We start from the raw sequence: 17,297 nt of genomic DNA, 5'->3' as shown, positions 1-17,297 counted from the left end.
TCACACTCAGTCAGACAACATGTTTTTTTTATTTTTTATTGTCAATTCACACAATTCTAATTCATGTGAACAAGCATGTAAAAATCACAATCTGCTTCATCAGCCATTTATGCCTACTGTCACAGCCCGATACAGAGAGCAAAACAAAACCGGGAGACAAAGGAGCTGGTTGGTATTTACTGGTAACAAGCATTCAATCAAACAAGCAGGTCACAATGATGGTAACCCTATTTTTTATAGGGGGGGGTAATGAGCAAAATCGCCCCCCCCCCCTCCATTAAAATAGGGTTACCATCTCCACCACCAAAAGCTTCGAATAACTCAAAAGCCTGCTGACCGGGCCAGTCACTGTAAATGCATGGCATTTTCTGACCAGCCGGATGTAATTGTAAATGGAGTGTGCATTTATAGCGCTTTTATAGTCTTCCAACCACTCAGAGCGCTTTAACACCGTTAAGCTATCATACGTGGTACCGCCTTCCCATCAGTAACTAACATTCACACACTGTAGTCACATTGTAGCTACAGGGGCAATGTTGGGGTTAACTGTCTTGCCCAAGGACACATCCACACGCAGGTTAGCAGGGCCTGGGGATCACCCACCCATGTCTGACCTACTGTATGAAATTTGAGTTACTACCAACTAATGCTAAAGTGTCGTCAAAAATAAATTAAAACTTGTTATTATTGACCGTAAGAACAATCAAGAACGTAAAATAACATTTGCACTGTAGTCCAGCTGTAAACTGGAGCACTTCTTACATATGGTTTGAAAACAGTGCACCCGTATCTAATTCACAACAGAGAAACCACTTTAATGAATTAACAACAGCTTTGATAAACGCTATTTTGGGATGTTTTTAAGATGCAAATAGAGGTAAAATAATACACACCAGGAAGTGTGCTTGTACGAGTCAAAGTGTTTTATCCAGAGCACTGACAAAATATTTGCTCTAGGTCACAAAAAAATTGCTTTAGCCTGCTTTGCACAAATCATTTCTTATACACAAATCTAATCTTAAGTAGGCCTACATGGCTTCGCCCTTCCTTCAGCTAGAGACACCATTTCAACTTTAAAATGTTCAATTTGATGAAAACTGCTTGTTCATATCTATTATACTTTTTTCATAATGACTAATTGTTTCATTAGTTTTTCATGTAGGGAGCTAGAGGGCAGCTTTGGAATGTTCCGGAAATTTAGAGTGAGGGAAGCATCGGCATCAGCAGATTTTGGTAAAGAAAATATGGTCCTTTTGTCCTTACGGCCACAAAATTCACATTTCAAGCTTCACTTTGGATCAAAACGATGCCATGCTTGTGCTGGTCGGACTCATATGAGTATGGAATCAGTTACTTACTTTTTGTGTGGGGAGCCGAGAGTGAGACAAAGTCTGTCTGAAGCCCCATAGGCTCCAATACAAATCTGCCGACATATTAAAAAAAAAAAAAAAACTGAAGGTACATGTTTTGTAAACTGTTAGTTGAGCAGTTATAAGACACAGAGAGACATGTAAATTACTCTCTGTGAATTACACTTATGCGTTCGGTAGAGTCACTCTGTCACTCAAAATGAAATTATATTTTTTGCTACCCTGTATAGTTTTGCTCCAGGGGACATTTGTTTGAAGTGTGGATTCAGTGTAAATCGCTGTCTTTCTCTGCCCTCTGAGATCGTTAGTGACTGCAGGGGCTCCGTTGTCACGGTTACTCACAGTCGCATGCTGCTCTGTCTGTGACTCATAGCTGATCTGTATTAGCTGATTAGTGCAGTCTGGCTGGACCTGAAGGTATTCAGGTCTTACAGAGGACATTTCAGAACCTCCTTTCCTTGTCTCCACCACCCCTCCTCCCTGAACTCTTTTCTCTTTTGTTTGAGGCGTGAATTCTGTGTAAATGGCTGTTGAAATCTCTGCCCTTTGATCCTTTGATCAGCTCGTTAATGAACCCATTTTCTCCGTTGTCGTGGATACGTACAACCTACACTTTGTCTCACCATAGGGTTAGGGTCAGGGAACCATGCAGAACCATAACAGCTGATTAGTGGAGTCACATGATGCTGATATCTGTCAACGGGCCAACATCGTGAACTCCCTCGCTTGCCCCCCCAATCCCATAATTTCAAAATAAACCCACCATGGTGGAAATTCTTACTGTAATGTTTGAGGCCTATCAATTAATATCTTCTTAGTTTTCTTAGCTTAGGGTGACTGTGGGTGAGTGGGGAGCGCGGGCTGAGTGGTCAGAAGACTAGAAAAGCGCTGTACAAGTACAAATCAATTTACCAAGTCCATTTAGATTGAATAACAAACTGCTCTTTCAAATACTAGTACAACTAGTACTCACTTATTCTACTGCTATATCACATATATATATCTTATCATTTAGCTTCTCCCATTTCTGTTTTCTTTGCAATTCTTTACAGTTCATTTCAGGTTTTCTCATTTCTGTATTTTCAGCAATTTTCTGAAAATAATTTCAGCTGTTAGCATTCCAATGCATTTTCAGCAGGAAATGCATTTTCTAGTGGAATCATTTCTTTTGTTGTACATCTTTTGGGATATGGATTTTCTTCATTTTTTTCCCCATTGAAGGGTTTTAAATTATTTTTTTCTCTATACCGATGTTCAGGTTTTGGGACAGAGGATGTCGCATGTGTACAGGCTGTAAAGCTCTCTGAGGCAAATTTTGTAATTTACGATTTTGGGCTGTACAAAATAAGACATTAGGCTGTATGTACATAAGGCCAAGTATTGTTATTCGAATCTTTAGAACTTAATATTATTATATTTCTTCCGTGGCATCTCATTTTCATCTTTCATCTTCTCAAATTGTTCAAATTATGAAAAATTCAGCAGTTTCAGCTTTCTAACTATATAACTCATTTGATTTAATATAAATCAACTTCATACACTTTTTTAACATGGTTCTCCAATTTTAAACTGTAAAATCCTTTTTCCTCAATCTTTTAGCTAAAGCAACCATTTCAACTTAAAAAATGATTATCTATTGAGCTTTTTTCAATATTACTGAATACGTTTGAGTATTTCATACTGTTTCTGAGATTTGCATGGGTGTGCATAGGCCAGGCTAGGCTAGAGTGGATACTGAAACTAAAGGGTAGAGCACCTTCAGAATCTGGTTAAAAAAATATTTCTAGTTTGCCCTCACTGCCACAATATTCACTCTTTATGCTTCATTTTTCGATAAAACTATAGTGTTTCTGCTGGTTTAACCCGTGTGGCTATTGAATCCAACAGATGAGGTGGAGGTGGTACCAAACTGTTTCTTTGTGTATAAAAGTAATGTGTATTTTTTTCTAATCTTTTACTAACTACTTACGTGTGTGTGTTCAAATAGTGTGGGTCGTTAATAGGAGGGTTAAATAAAAAAGAGACACAGTTAAAAATGATATCTGCTCTCTATCTGTTCTTCAGGAACAGCTAAAGGTGGGTCATCATGGAGAGAGGTATCTGGAGAGCTTCTGCCATTGGCAGCATCGAGAATTTGGGAGGTTGCGCTTTCCTGGTACCGACCATTTCCCTGGTGGATGGGAAGACATACCTCCAGTGGACACTGCTGTGCTGGTCACTAGGTATGTAGCCACCACTTTCTCTATCAAGCCAAGTGTGTCCAGTGTTGATTGATTCTTCTGTGGTTCTGTTATAACATCAGTGGATAATGCTATCTCTTAATCGTGGTGTGTAAGCCATGCAGTTCATAGTAATCCCGAGGTGTTTTACTTTCATATGGTGCAATAGTTGATATAGCAAAACCCACAGCTACTTGCTTTCCAGCATTAATACAATAATTCATTACAAAATATCACGATATCACGATACTTGGCTGTATTTATCTTTCTTTCGTTCATTTATTGGTGTACTTCTTATCACACACTTCATGACACCTTAGATCTCGGGATTTCTAAAGTCTTCCCTGAAAACATTGGGTTTAAAATTAGGGCTGGCAAAATTAATACGTAAATCTATGAGATTATTGTGGTAGAGAGTATTGCGATCAAATATTTCGAAGCAATTACGCAACTTTGTTTACTGTCTGTGTGCGTTGACCCCTAGAACTGCCGCGTGCTGTAGTCAGTTAGAGACGGTAGTTGGAGATGGAGAGAGCTTTTTGCATTGGAAGTAAAACAAACAGACATTCAGCGTAGAACTGTGCAGAGGCCTCAATGCCTCCATGCTGCTCAACTGCTCTGTAGGAGCCACGAAGGTGATTATTATATATGTTCTGTCTAATATAAAATGATAGTTGATATGATAGTTTAATGGTTTATATTTGGGACACTTGGGTTGTCATATTTGGTTGGGTTTGTTAATTGCATTTCACCGTAATTGGGGGCGGTAACCTAAGGACGGATTATAATAGCAGGCACAGACGGAAGTAGGGGGGGGTGGAAAGAGAGAGGGTGAGTGACGGGGACGCCGTATTTTTGTTGATCGCTTGTTGACCGCTTGCTGACTGCTTGTTGAACGCTATTGGCGTAATTGACCGCTATTGCTAAAGCTATTGACGCTGTTGGCGCTATCACTATTGTTGCTATGCTATTGTTGCTACTGTTGACTGCTATTGACGCTGTTGCTTGCTGCTGCGGCGCCGCTGTTTGCTACGCTGCTACGTTGTGATTTTTCTTTACTTTGAGCACGTTATGCATACCGGATTATGTTGGACTAATACTTCAATAAACCTGTCAAAACGCATCATTGGATCGGAGCGGACTTTTTCTTTGGTACAGCGCGTCACAATCCGCTACACCCATAACTTAGCCTCTCAGCGACTGTTTATTTGCAGACAGGTCGCTACATGCTCTCTGCATGTTTGAAAGCACATGTTTTGAAAGACATTCATTTGTATTTTTTTGACTCAAACAACACAATAAGATCTGCATGCGACTCTACCATCCCCCTTCAGCACAGCACAATGACCACAAGAAGGAAGAAACACATCTAATAAGGATGGGGAAACAATGGTTGGCTACTCTAGTGGGTTTAGAGACCACTAGAGAGAAACAATACAATATACAAAATGGAACATTTAAACAAACATTTGACGTCAGACCAGTAATTATTTATATCTCCAGGCCACCGGAAACCCAAATGTCTCCGCGTCCAGACTGAAAAGGAATCAGGCAAAGCTGCAGCTGATCTTACAGCATTGATTATGATCATGCAAATTAGGCGACGATTGCATTTTGCGCCGCACACACATTTCTACCATGGTCACTTGCATGAAGGAAAGACCAACTCAAAAGCCCAACAAAACTTCGCACATGAACTAGTTTTGTCCCTGTTTTCATCCACGTCCTGGTTGTGTGTTCTCACTACCATCCTTTGTGCGTCGCAGCTGGGTGCACTTTCTATGTTTTGCTCTGTCTCTAGATGGGTAGCTTATGTTTCTAGTGTGTGTATTATTCATGAAATGCATACAATCAGTACACAATCACTTTTGTCAGTGCAGTTATGGAAAGTTGAGAATATACTGAATTCATTTGCTCATGTTTCTCTTTCAGGACAGATTTCTGCGTTCATAAAGATGAACCCTGTGATACTGTTGGTGGGTACCCCGATGTGACTCACTCACTCACTCACTAACTAACCTTAACCCCATTAGATAAGTAGGGGCTGTATATGTGGTCTCAACGTGCCGTAGGATATCCCAATGAAAATCAATTAACTTTTAAATACTTTAGAAAACTGCTGGTCCAAAAAATATATGCTTGAATGCAACAAGGGGAGTTGAGATCGCGCTGTGTTTGCCCTGAGCGGCAGTAATATACAAATCCCCAAAAGTTGGAATGCCAACATCACAGAGTCCTAAATCGTTGCTTTCAACTAAACTTCTAGTAAAAGTATTAATCAAAGTGATTGTGTTGTTGGGCTCCGAACAAAGCATAAAAATAAAGGCTAAACTTTGGAATGCATTGCTACTACAGGACTTAAAACCCCCGGAAGGAATTTGTACTCACATCTATATGCAATTTGTCTCAGTGAAACCGAATCCACTAGCGTAGATGACGTGTGGTCGGTTTTGCCTTTTTCCTGTCCGCGCTGTAAGGATATGTGATTATCTGTTAGAAAACGTGTGCATTACTGTTTTACTCTCCAACCTCCTTTTCCATCTTTACACTTGCATTCACACTCTGTCATACTTTCAAGCTTCTCTCAAAATCTTTCAACTTTCTTTTCTTTACATACCTCCCTATTTCTTTCCCATCAACTTGGCATGGATATCTGCACTGTTAAAAAATGATTATTTTGGGATCTCACATTTGGATATGAAGAAATGTCTTCATAGCGCCCTCTAGAAACGTACAAAAGACCACACTAGGCCAGTTTCAGCAAAGGGTGTGGTTTAAAATTAAGATTTATTTATTCTCCTAAAGGATTATTAGTGTGACGAAGAGGCAGAGGCATTCGGATCCATTTGCAGTACTTTATTCAAGCAGGAAAGCCAGCAGCGAAATGCCGACATAAAACTCAAAAGCAGCCAAAGTGCAGGGGCAACCCCGTGGTCGAAAAGCGGAGCACACCAAGGCCCGGGGTTCCAAAACCATAACAAAGTCCAAGTCAAAATCACGAGCTCCAAACAGAGAATACTCTAGAGACAGGGCATAGGTACAACAAGACGTCACAAATGAACAGAGGATGGGGGAGTCTAGATAAAGGGGGAGCTGATGGCACACAGGTGGTTCTAATACAGTGATTAGGGAGGATAACGAGAGCCGAGGTGGATGATGGGAGATGCAGTCCTAGTACTCTGGAGAGAGGGATCTGGTGAAACCAGGAGGAGGCGTTGTCGGGCGTTCCGTGACAGAGCGCCCCCCTGCGAGCGGCTCCGGAAGCGAGGGCCTGGCCGACGGCGGGGTCGACCTCGGGGTCTCGGAGCAGGTCGATCTGGGTGGTCCCGATGAAACGCAGCAATCAATGTGGGGTCCAGGATGTCTCGAACCCTGACCCAGGAACGCTCCTCGGGGCCGTACCCCTCCCAGTCGATTAGGTATTGCAGCACCCCGCCGCGACGTCTGGAGTCCAGGACCTCTCGCACCCGGCAAATCCCCACGTCGTCCACCTCAATGGCATTGGAGCGACCTCCTCCTGGCTCCTCCCTCTCCTGGTGGTGACAGCGAGTCTGAAAAGGGACATGTGGAATGTGGGTGAGATCTTGCAATCAGCAGGAAGGGCCAAACGAAAAGAAACTGGGGTAATCTGTCTTAGAATCTTAACGGGCCAATGAACCGAGGCGATAACTTCGTGCTTGGGAGCTTGAGGCGCAGATCTCGTGCCGACAGCCACACCCACTGGCCGGGCCGATACCTGGGTCCACCACGCCTCATTCGATCCGCCTGCTGCTGATAACGGCGGATGGCGCGCTGCAAGTGACATTGATGTTGGGTTTGGAGCATAATTCCCTCCAGACGCGTGAGGTAAACTGGGGGCCACGGTCGAAGACAATGTCCTCGGGCAGTCCAAAGAGGCGGAACACATGATTTACGAGGGCCTCAGCTGTCTGCAACAGAGAGGATGGCAGTGAATCCCTGGGATGAAGGCACGCCCGTCACGAAGTCCACTGCAATGTGGGACCAGGGACGCTGAGGAACCGGCAAGGGCTGTAACAATCCAGCAGGTTTAAGGTGGGAGGATTTAACTGTATTGCAGGCGATGCATTGATGAACAAATTTAATGACATCTGATTGAAGTGATACCCACGATTGGCAACTAACTGTACAGTGGCCGCAATCGTTCTGTGAACCCGGCCTGTAGGTTATCTTGAAGTCAAATCTCGAAAAGAACAGCAACCAGCGAGCCTGCCGAGCATTCAGACGTTGGGCCAACCTGATATACTCAAGGTTTCGGTGATCTGTGAGAACCGTGAATGGCTGAAGTGCTCCCTCCAGCCAGTGCTTAGCAGGATTACCGTGACGCTGAGACAGGACAGCCCCCACTCCAGTGCTAGAGGCGTCCACCTCTATGATAAACTCCCTCTCCGGATCCGGGTGATGGAGAATAGGGGCAGAAGTGAATCTCTCCTTAAGTTGTGCGAAGGCCAAAGTGCACTCCGCGGACCACTTGAAGTGTTTTCCTCCTCCCCTAAGGAGGGATTTGAGAGGAGCTGAAATTAGACCGAAGTTGCGAATAAATCTACGGTAGAAATTAGCAAAACCCAGAAAGCGTTGCAGCTCTTTTACCGAAGAAGGTTGAGGCCAGTCTACTACCGCTCGGACCTTGCTGTCATCCATCAAAACTCCATCCGCACTGATGATATATCCCAGAAAGGCCATCCGAGACTGATGGAACTCGCGCTTTGACAATTTGGCGTAGAGGTGGTTGTCAATCAAGCGCTGGAGAACGGTCCGGACGTCTCCGATATGGGAATCAGAATAGATTAAAATGTCATCAATGTAAACAATAACTTTCTGATTCAGCATGTCTCGGAAGATGTCATTTACAAAGGCCTGAAAAACCGAAGGACTGTTGGAGAGGCCGAAAGGCGTTACCCGATATTGGTAGTGACCGGAGGTAGTTGAGAAGACAGTTTTACACTCATCACCCCTCCGTATGCGAATAATGTTGTACGCATTCCTTAGATCCAGTTTGGTAAAGTATCAAGCCGTGCAGAGCATTTTGAGTGCGGCTGGGACTAATGGAAGAGGATAGCGATACTTTACAGTGATTTCATTAAGACCGCGATAGTCTATGCATGGGCGAAGGCCCCCATCTTTCTTTTTAACAAAAAAGAACCAGTACTCTGGAGAGAGGGAGCTGGTGAAACCAGGAGGAGGCGTTGTCGGGCGTTCCGTGACAATTAGGAACACCTGTTCAATTTCTCTTTAATGCCATTATCTAATCAACCAATAATATGGCAGTTGCTTCATTGCCTTTAGGGGTGTGGTCCTGGTCAAGACAATCTCCTGAACTCCAAACTGAATGTCAGAATGGGAAAGAAAGGTGATTGAAGCAATTTTGAGCATGACGTGGTTGTTGTTGCCCGACGGGCCGGTCTGAGTATTTCCCAATCTGCTTAGTTACTAGGATTTTCACGCACAACCATTTCTAGGGTTTACAAAGAATGGTGTGAAAAGGGAAAAACATCCAGTATGCGGCAGTCCTGTGGGCGAAAATGCCTTGTTGATGCTAGAGGAAAGAGGAGAATGGGCCAACCGATTCAACCTGATAGAAGAGCACTTTGACTGAAATAACCACTCGTTACAACTGAGGTATGCAGCATAGCATTTGTGAAGCCACAACACGCAAAACCTTGAGGTGGATGGGCTACGACAGCTGAAGACCCCACCGGGTACCACTCATCTCCACTACAAATAGAAAAAAGAGGCTACAATTTGCCGGGGCTCACCAAAATTGGACAGTTGAAGACTGGAAAAATGTTGCCTGGTCTGTTGAGTCTCATTTTCTGTGGAGACATTCAGATGGTAGAGTCAGAATTTGGCGTGAACAGAATGAGAACATGGATCCAATATGCCATGTTAAATGCCATCGAAATGCATACAAATGCTGATGCTTTCTTAAAATATTCGGTTTTTCACAGATAACATGCTGACCGTCGGCCATGTTTTTCTTTTCGCTAACGGGAAACTTGATAGTCACGTGACCTATTTGCAAAGCAATGTAAATGAATGGGCCAAAAGAAACGTAACATAAGTAACGTTATTTTGGGGGGAAACGTGACACAACAACGTTTATTACGGTGGACCACAGTAGCAATTTCACGCTTTTTTTTGAGACTGGGTTGAGTGTGCATAGGGGGAAGACGTCCTCCAAGAGCACCTTCCCCTTCTTCGCGGTTTTAAGAAAGCAATGATGTCCACGTGGTTTAACAGTCAGATGTCCTGAGGTCAAATACAGCTCTTTTGTGGCCCTGTAGTATGCCCCTGGTGGTTTCAGGCCACAGGCATAGCTATCTACTTCCTCTTTGCGTTCTCCTATTTCAACCACTACGCTCTCGTGACCCTTTTGTGATGGTGTCATCCTCTACTAAGTAGTTTCTCTTAGGCTATGCCCACTGGGGTGGCTGGATGCTTGGTTTCACAAAGGGATTGTTTGACAGTCCCATTCTTTTCTCTGCATATGGCGAGGGGAGGACCTGGCTGCTCCTGTGCTTGTAGAGTTCAAAAGTGCGATTGAAGTGGCGAAATAATAACAAGAATTCTTGTTAACACAATAGGGCTTTGCCCGACTTTCAGTCGGCTCAGGCCCTAATAACAAGTGTGGGTGGAGTAAAAAAAGAACAGTTTTTGAACTTTCAATCGAGTCCAACCCAAGGTGTTTCACAATTAATAAAATAAGATCAGAAAGATTAAAAGCTCATCTTTCACAATCATGTTACCATTGACAACTGTGTAGATCTCTTGTTTATATGAGATGTACTCAGAAGAGAGACCTTTGCCAGGTCTCATTGTTCAGTTAGTTCTATATTGTTCTATTTTCTTGGTATATATTGTGGTTTTATGTTATTTGTTGACCTGTTTATACAATTCTGCTATAGCAAAATAATTTCCCCCTGCAGAACTAATAAATTCACATTACATGATTTTATACAGTATAGTCAGTGTTACTATAGCATGTGTGTGTTTTTTGTTGTAATGGGGAAAATTCTGCTCAATATAAGGCATGTATTATAATATATATAATATATTTCTACTAACATCATTAGTTGAGATTAGGGTTGCAAAGGGGCGGAAAGTTTCCGGTAAATTTCCGGAAAGTTTTCACGGGTATTTTGGCTCAGGGATTTGGGGAATTTTGGATTTTGCGGCTTTCGGGTGCATCAAAATGCGAGAGGAGGGCAATTTATCACACTGCAGCATGACTTTTGAGACCACACTCCTGCAGGGCCGGGGGTGGACGCGGGAGGAGGGTGGCGCAGACAATGCGGCTGACGGGAGTAACCGACGCGCCTCGGATTATTTTTTTAGCGTAATAGCACGTTCACACAGCAGGGCCGAAATCCTCCTTGGGGCACTGGCAAGCAATGTTAACTGAGTGGCACCTTGTGGCACGCTGTGGCACCTCGTAGTGGTACCTTGTTCCGCGAGGTGCCACAAGGTGCCACTCAGTTGCCACAAGGTGCCATTCAGTTGCCATTGCTTGCCAGTGCCACAAGGAGGATCTCGCCGTTTCTCCGTTAACACTGAACACAAAACGCCAGCGTTTTGCGCCACAGGAGACACATGCAAAGTCTATGGACAGACCCGATGACGTATTGTTAAACAACACATATAGGTATACTAAATATTAAGTAATATAAAGGATGTTTGCTCAATGATAACATGTGAGGTCCGCTGCCTGACCCGAGCCAACGAGCTATCAAGCGGGCTGACGGCTAGCACCATGTACCGCTAGAAGTCATCCAGACGCAGTTCTTGTAGAAGCTGTCTGCGCCTACGGATGCTAGTTAGTACAAAAACACAACTCTGTTTAATCCGATGCGAGTAGAACTTCCACAACAAGTACAGAGTATGATGCGAGGAAAAAACCATGGCGAAAAGTTGTTTTAAAAAGTTAAATTCCCGTGGAAAGTTTCCAACTTTGAATATTCCCGGAATTTTAACCCTAACCCTAGTTGAGATCAACATATTCTTGACTTCAATGAGTGTTTTCCATTTTTGTAGCTGTTATTTATTCAACTTACGCTCATGTCACTGTGTTACAGGTATTGCTTATTTAGGGGGTGTCTGCAGTGCCAAAAGGAAGTGTGCGTTAGCAGAAGACAATGGACTCAATTTGGCTTTCACCATTGCTCACGAGTTGGGACACAAGTAGGTTTTACTGAATATATCAAGTGTATTTCGACTGCATTATAATTTCTTAATGCTCATCTAGTGTTCATGTCTACGGTTGTAAGAATGCTCCAAGTGTGTTCATGGTTTATAAATCCAAAACAGGGTACAGAGGGAGTAGAAGATGAGGAACAATTTCCTACCATGTTGTAGGGATGTTAATATTAACTTTTAAATCGTGCTATTGCATTAGCAGTTAATATATAAAATATTTAAAAAAATTATTAACCAAAAAACCTAGAGGAGGGACATGATATTAGTCCACCTTAAAAGTCAGCAAGTTTTTATTTGGATTCAGCAGTTTTGACTGCCGGACTGTTTTTCTGCTAGTGACAAGGGCCAAATCATGGTCCTTTGAGGTTATGGGCACATGTCTTGAATAAATGATACAGGTTTCATTATTGGGAAACAAGCATTATTTGAATCAAAGCAAAAATAAGAGTAAGCTGCAAAACATGAAAAAAACTCCTCACCTGGTGATAGGTATTTCTGCTACCTTACCGAGGGATCAGAATAAACCACAAGTCGTATATATTTCACTTTGCAAAGGGGAAGCCCAGTAGATGGTGTGTCGACTCCCCTGAACTCCCCTTTACAACAGCCTTTTATTCACATCCTTCACACCTAATCAACAACAGGGTGGAACATGGGGACGGGGGCTTCCTTTGTTCTAAAGGGGTGCAGAGTTCACAAGCACGCGCTCATGATTACATCTTCACAAGCACGCGCTCATGATTACATCATCCTGTGTTAGTCAGCTGATGCTGTACCACTTCTTAGCTACACATGATTAATTTCTATAAGATGTTCCAAAAGCATAATAATCATCCATTGTGCCCTATCACCTGGGAGGGAAGAAAAAATGTTTGATTACGATACATCTACAGATTCTCATCACAATGGAGGTTTTCATTAGCCAAACATCATGGAAAAAATCTTCGGGCATAGCGAATCCAGAGACGGCACTGGTCTGCAGTGGTGTCGTCCCATGCTGAATAGTCTGAAGGTCATCAGTGTCTGAACGTGTATAAAAAGCGGGACGAAGTTAGCCAAACACACTATCCATACTTTTAGCTGTCAAAGCTTGCAAAGTATCATCCCCCCTGGGGCCGTAGAGCTGCAGATGATGCGCTAAGGCAGTGGTTCTCGATAGAGATGAGCCGGATACTCGGCTGAAACGAGTATCCGGTACGGATAAAGCACTTTTGCCGAGTACGAGTATTATACGAGTAATACGAGTCAATATCTGTGCTCGGATTGAATTAAAGTCCTCATTGGGTAGCTGTCTGTGTCTGCGTTCTGTGATTGGCTGGTAGTCACAGCGCCCCTCCCCTACACACATGCTGTTTGTGTTGCTGTGGCCCGCTCGGCTCACACACACACAGAACTCCTCTCTCCCTCCCTCAGTCACCAGGTTCGCGGGTCTTTCCCGATAAATTTAAACGATTTCTTCGCCTTTATTTTTTTTTACTTCGGTTTGTTGTTCTTAACTAGTAGAGTTCAGGTAAACGTGGGGCTTGTTAAGACGTGGTGCTTAAGAATGCGTCTCGCGTTGCGTCTCTGCCTGTCGGAGTTTTTTTTTTCAGTCGGCTCTAACCAGTTTTTTTTTTACTTCACGCACTGACCTCTCTCTCTCTGTCTCTTCCTCTCTCTCTCTCTCATCAGTTTTTTTTACCGTCTGCTGGCTCTCTTCACGCACTCAGTGTCTGACGTTGACTAGTTGTGTTGAATAACTAAATATTAATATTACAAATTAACCCACACACACACTTCCCCTCTCTCTCTCATGAACATCAGTGATAAGAATTAAGAAGGAATTCTGTTTTAACCGCAGAAAGGCTTAACCCGACAATTTACGGGGTAAATCCTTCCTACTTCCGGGTTAGGCCCCGCCCATTTTCGAGTTAGGCCCCGCCCAGTCCGAGTACGGATACAGATAATTTATATGGTTCAACAGATACAGATACAGATAATGCTGTACTCGCTCATCTCTAATTGCCACCCAACCCCTAACTGCTCTCCGGGCGCCTTTAAGGCAGCCCACTGCTCCCACTGAGTGGGAAGGGTTAAATGCAGAGAACTACTTCCTGTATGTATAAAATAATTCTTGGCAATAAAAATGGCTACTTCTTTGACGCAGTGTCTATGTAATGATGTCCTTGTTTTAGCATGGGTATGAGCCATGATGACGATCACACCACCTGCACTGGTCATTCCCACATCATGTCTGGTGAATGGATTAAAGGTAGAAACCCCAGTGACCTGTCCTGGTCCTCCTGCAGCCGCACTGACCTGGAGAACTTCCTCAGGTGAGATACAGTTGACTGAACCTTTTGTAATATCACTATTGGTTACTGCTTTCCCATTGTTTTTGACTGTGGTTTGTGCAAATACATAAGAGATTTCTGTCCCAAGACCCTGCCAAAATTCAAACAAATGTTTATTAAATAATTGTATTATATATAATATACAAATGTGTTGAGTGGATAAAATGTTGATTTCTGAAAATTTTCAGGAGTGAAAAAATCTTATCATAAGACACCACATTTCAAAAGGAATCAAAAATGCAGCAGAGAGACTGAGAGAATACAGACAAAGAGAGAGGGATGACCCAGTGAAACTGCAAGAATATTTAAGGAAGGAAAATGAGAGGAATTTGAAACAAATAGAGAAAGTATCAGCGATTCAGCTGAGGAAAGGATTGTCATGAAGCTGATTAGACACCACCGTATAGACCTACAGATAAGAAAAGGAGAAGGTAAAAAATCTATAATTACAGAAGCAGAAGGTCAAAGACGTGCAGCAGAATTTTAAAAAAGACGTCAAAGGTTAAGGTTGACAACAGGCACGTCAAACCCCAAAAACGAAAAAAATAAATGAAATTTAAAAAAAGTTCCTGCTCATATCAGAAAGACCCTTCTTTTTCACCATACACTTAGACCAAATGAAGACTTAATACCAGTCTGTCAGCTATGAAGAGAAAAATCCTTCAGAAGAACTGTCCTTTTTTATACCTTTTTTTCTAGAATCAGGAATCGGGAAACGTTTATCATATGTCAGACATACATGGAATTTGACTGGGCGGTTGGTGCATGACGGAAGAAGTGCAATAATGGACAACAGACAACGTAGTGCAGCAATAAGATAAAAATATATTAAAATACACTCACCGGCCACTTTATTAGGTACACCTGTCCAACTGCTCGTTAACACTTAATTTCTAAGCAGCCAATCACATGGCGGCAACTCAGTGCATTTAGGCATGTAGACATTGTCAAGACAATCTCCTGCAGTTCAAACCGAGCATCAGTATGGGGAAGAAAGGTGATTTGAGTGACTTTGAACGTGGCATGATTGTTGGTGCCAGAAGGGCTGGTCTGAGTATTTCAGAAACTGCTAATCTACTGGGATTTTCACGCACAACCATCTCTAGGGTTTACAGAGAATGGTCCGAAAAAGAAAAAACATCCAGTGAGCGGCAGTTCTGTGGGCGGAAATGCCTTGTTGATGCCAGAGGTCAGAGGAGAATGGCCAGACTGGTTCGAGCTGATAGAAGGGCAACAGTGACTCAAATAACCACCCGTTACAACCAAGGTGGGCATAAGAGCATCTCTGAACGCACAGTACGTCGAACTTTGAGGCAGATGGGCTACAGCAGCAGAAGACCACACCGGGTGCCACTCCTTTCAGCTAAGAACAGGAAACTGAGGCTACAATTTGCACAAGCTCATCGAAATTGGACAATAGAAGATTGGAAAAACGTTGCCTGGTCTGATGAGTCTCGATTTCTGCTGCGACATTCGGATGGTAGGGTCAGAATTTGGCGTCTACAACATGAAAGCATGGATCCATCCTGCCTTGTATCAACGGTTCAGGCTGGTGGTGGTGGTGTCATGGTGTGGGGAATATTTTCTTGGCACTCTTTGGGCCCCTTGGTACCAATTGAGCATCGTTGCAACGCCACAGCCTACCTGAGTATTGTTGCTGACCATGTCCATCCCTTTATGACCACAATGTACCCAACTTCTGATGGCTACTTTCAGCAGGATAAAGCGCCATGTCATAAAGCTGGAATCATCTCAGACTGGTTTCTTGAACATGACAATGAGGTCGCTGTACTCAAATGGCCTCCACAATCACCAGATCTCAATCCAATAGAGCATCTTTGGGATGTGGTGGAACGGGAGATTCGCATCATGGATGTGCAGCCGACAAATCTGCGGCAACTGTGTGATGCCATCATGTCAATATGGACCAAACTCCCTGAGGAATGCTTCCAGCACCTTGTTGAATCTATGCCACGAAGAATTGAGGCAGTTCTGAAGGCAAAAGGGGGTCCAACCCGTTACTAGCATGGGGTACCTAATAAAGTGGCCGGTGAGTGTATATTCTATGGGTTAGTACGCTAAAGCTATGGGTTAGTAAGTTAAGAAATAAAGATAAAATAAAAATAAAGTGCACCAGCTAAACAGAAATTGACAAAGTGTATGTGCATGTAGAGAGTGAGAGTCAGTACGGGGGGGCCCCGACTGCCGAAGGGAAGAAACTGTTAGTGTGGTGGGAGGTCTTAGTCCTGATGGACCTCAGCCTCCTACTGGATGGAAGGGGCACAAACAGTTCATGTCCGGGGTGAGAGGGATTGGCTATTTTCCTACTGGCCCGCTTAAAAGTCCTGGAAGCGAACAAGATCGACGAAAGATCACAGTCGATCACCCTCTCTGCAGAGCGGATGACATGGCCTGCACTTGTCCTTGGCGGTGGCTGCAGCGTACCACAAAGTTTTGTGATTTGGTTTTTCCACATGTAAGTATTCAGTCCATCATTTATCCTGGACTCTGCCCACTTTAAGTCACTCAGCAATTATTTTCCAAGCTGATTGTACAAGCAGTCAGTTTTGAGACCTGCATTTCATTTCTCAGACATGTAACAAACGCGACAGTGTATTCACACACACACACACACAGAAAAATAATCAATGTGTCAAAATAATCAAGGCTCAGAACTAGACAAAATGGCCTGGCCACCCTGCTGGTACATACATGGAACACCATCTAGACTTTTGCAAGCAGCTGCTGATCGTCCGAAATGATATATAATATAGAAATAAATGAATTGCCAAAGAACCTTTGTTTAATTGTTTACCTGCATGCAGGAAGAGTTACCAAGGAGCAAATTTGTTTAGAAAAGATTTAAAGTGTTTGAACCTATGAAAGATTAGATGTGTTGCAAATATTGCTCTCTGTGATAGTGCTTGAAATAAATATACTTCCGATTTTTATTTAAACTTATTCCCATTTAAAGTTGCCACACTTATTTGTAGACATCCCCAAGGTGACACTTATGGATAACCAGGACATTCTGATGTTCCATCCCAAAATAAAAGCCTCTCAAAATACCATACCTGACCCAACTTCCTTCAAAATCATTCAAAAGGTGTTTTTTGAAAATTGCTCCCTACGCACATAGTTTAATAATTGTTCCGGCAAAATGC

The 17,297-nt window shown here is 43.1% G+C and overlaps 1 protein-coding gene across 6 annotated transcripts in view; it reads left to right on the top strand.

Annotated features, from left to right (window-relative positions):
* adamts17 (ADAM metallopeptidase with thrombospondin type 1 motif, 17) overlaps positions 1–17,297 on the top strand; it is an 81,282-nt gene that overhangs the window by 12,210 nt on the left and 51,775 nt on the right. For all 6 annotated transcript variants that reach the window (XR_009956011.1, XR_009956010.1, XR_009956009.1 and 3 more), the window contains exons 6-9: positions 3,435–3,592; positions 5,522–5,565; positions 11,680–11,785; positions 13,975–14,115. Coding sequence is in view for 3 of the 6 variants with exons in the window: in XM_037449773.2 (XP_037305670.2) it covers positions 3,435–3,592; positions 5,522–5,565; positions 11,680–11,785; positions 13,975–14,115 (449 nt within the window). In the remaining 3 variants the exon portion in view is untranslated. The remainder of the gene's footprint in view (positions 1–3,434; positions 3,593–5,521; positions 5,566–11,679; positions 11,786–13,974; positions 14,116–17,297) is intronic.

The sequence above is a fragment of the Pungitius pungitius genome, chromosome 4 (genome assembly GCF_949316345.1).
Source record: "Pungitius pungitius chromosome 4, fPunPun2.1, whole genome shotgun sequence".
In the NCBI taxonomy this organism is placed as follows: domain Eukaryota; kingdom Metazoa; phylum Chordata; class Actinopteri; order Perciformes; family Gasterosteidae; genus Pungitius; species Pungitius pungitius.
Note: the sequence above shows the minus strand (reverse complement) of the source record. Positions and strands in the feature narration are given on the sequence as shown.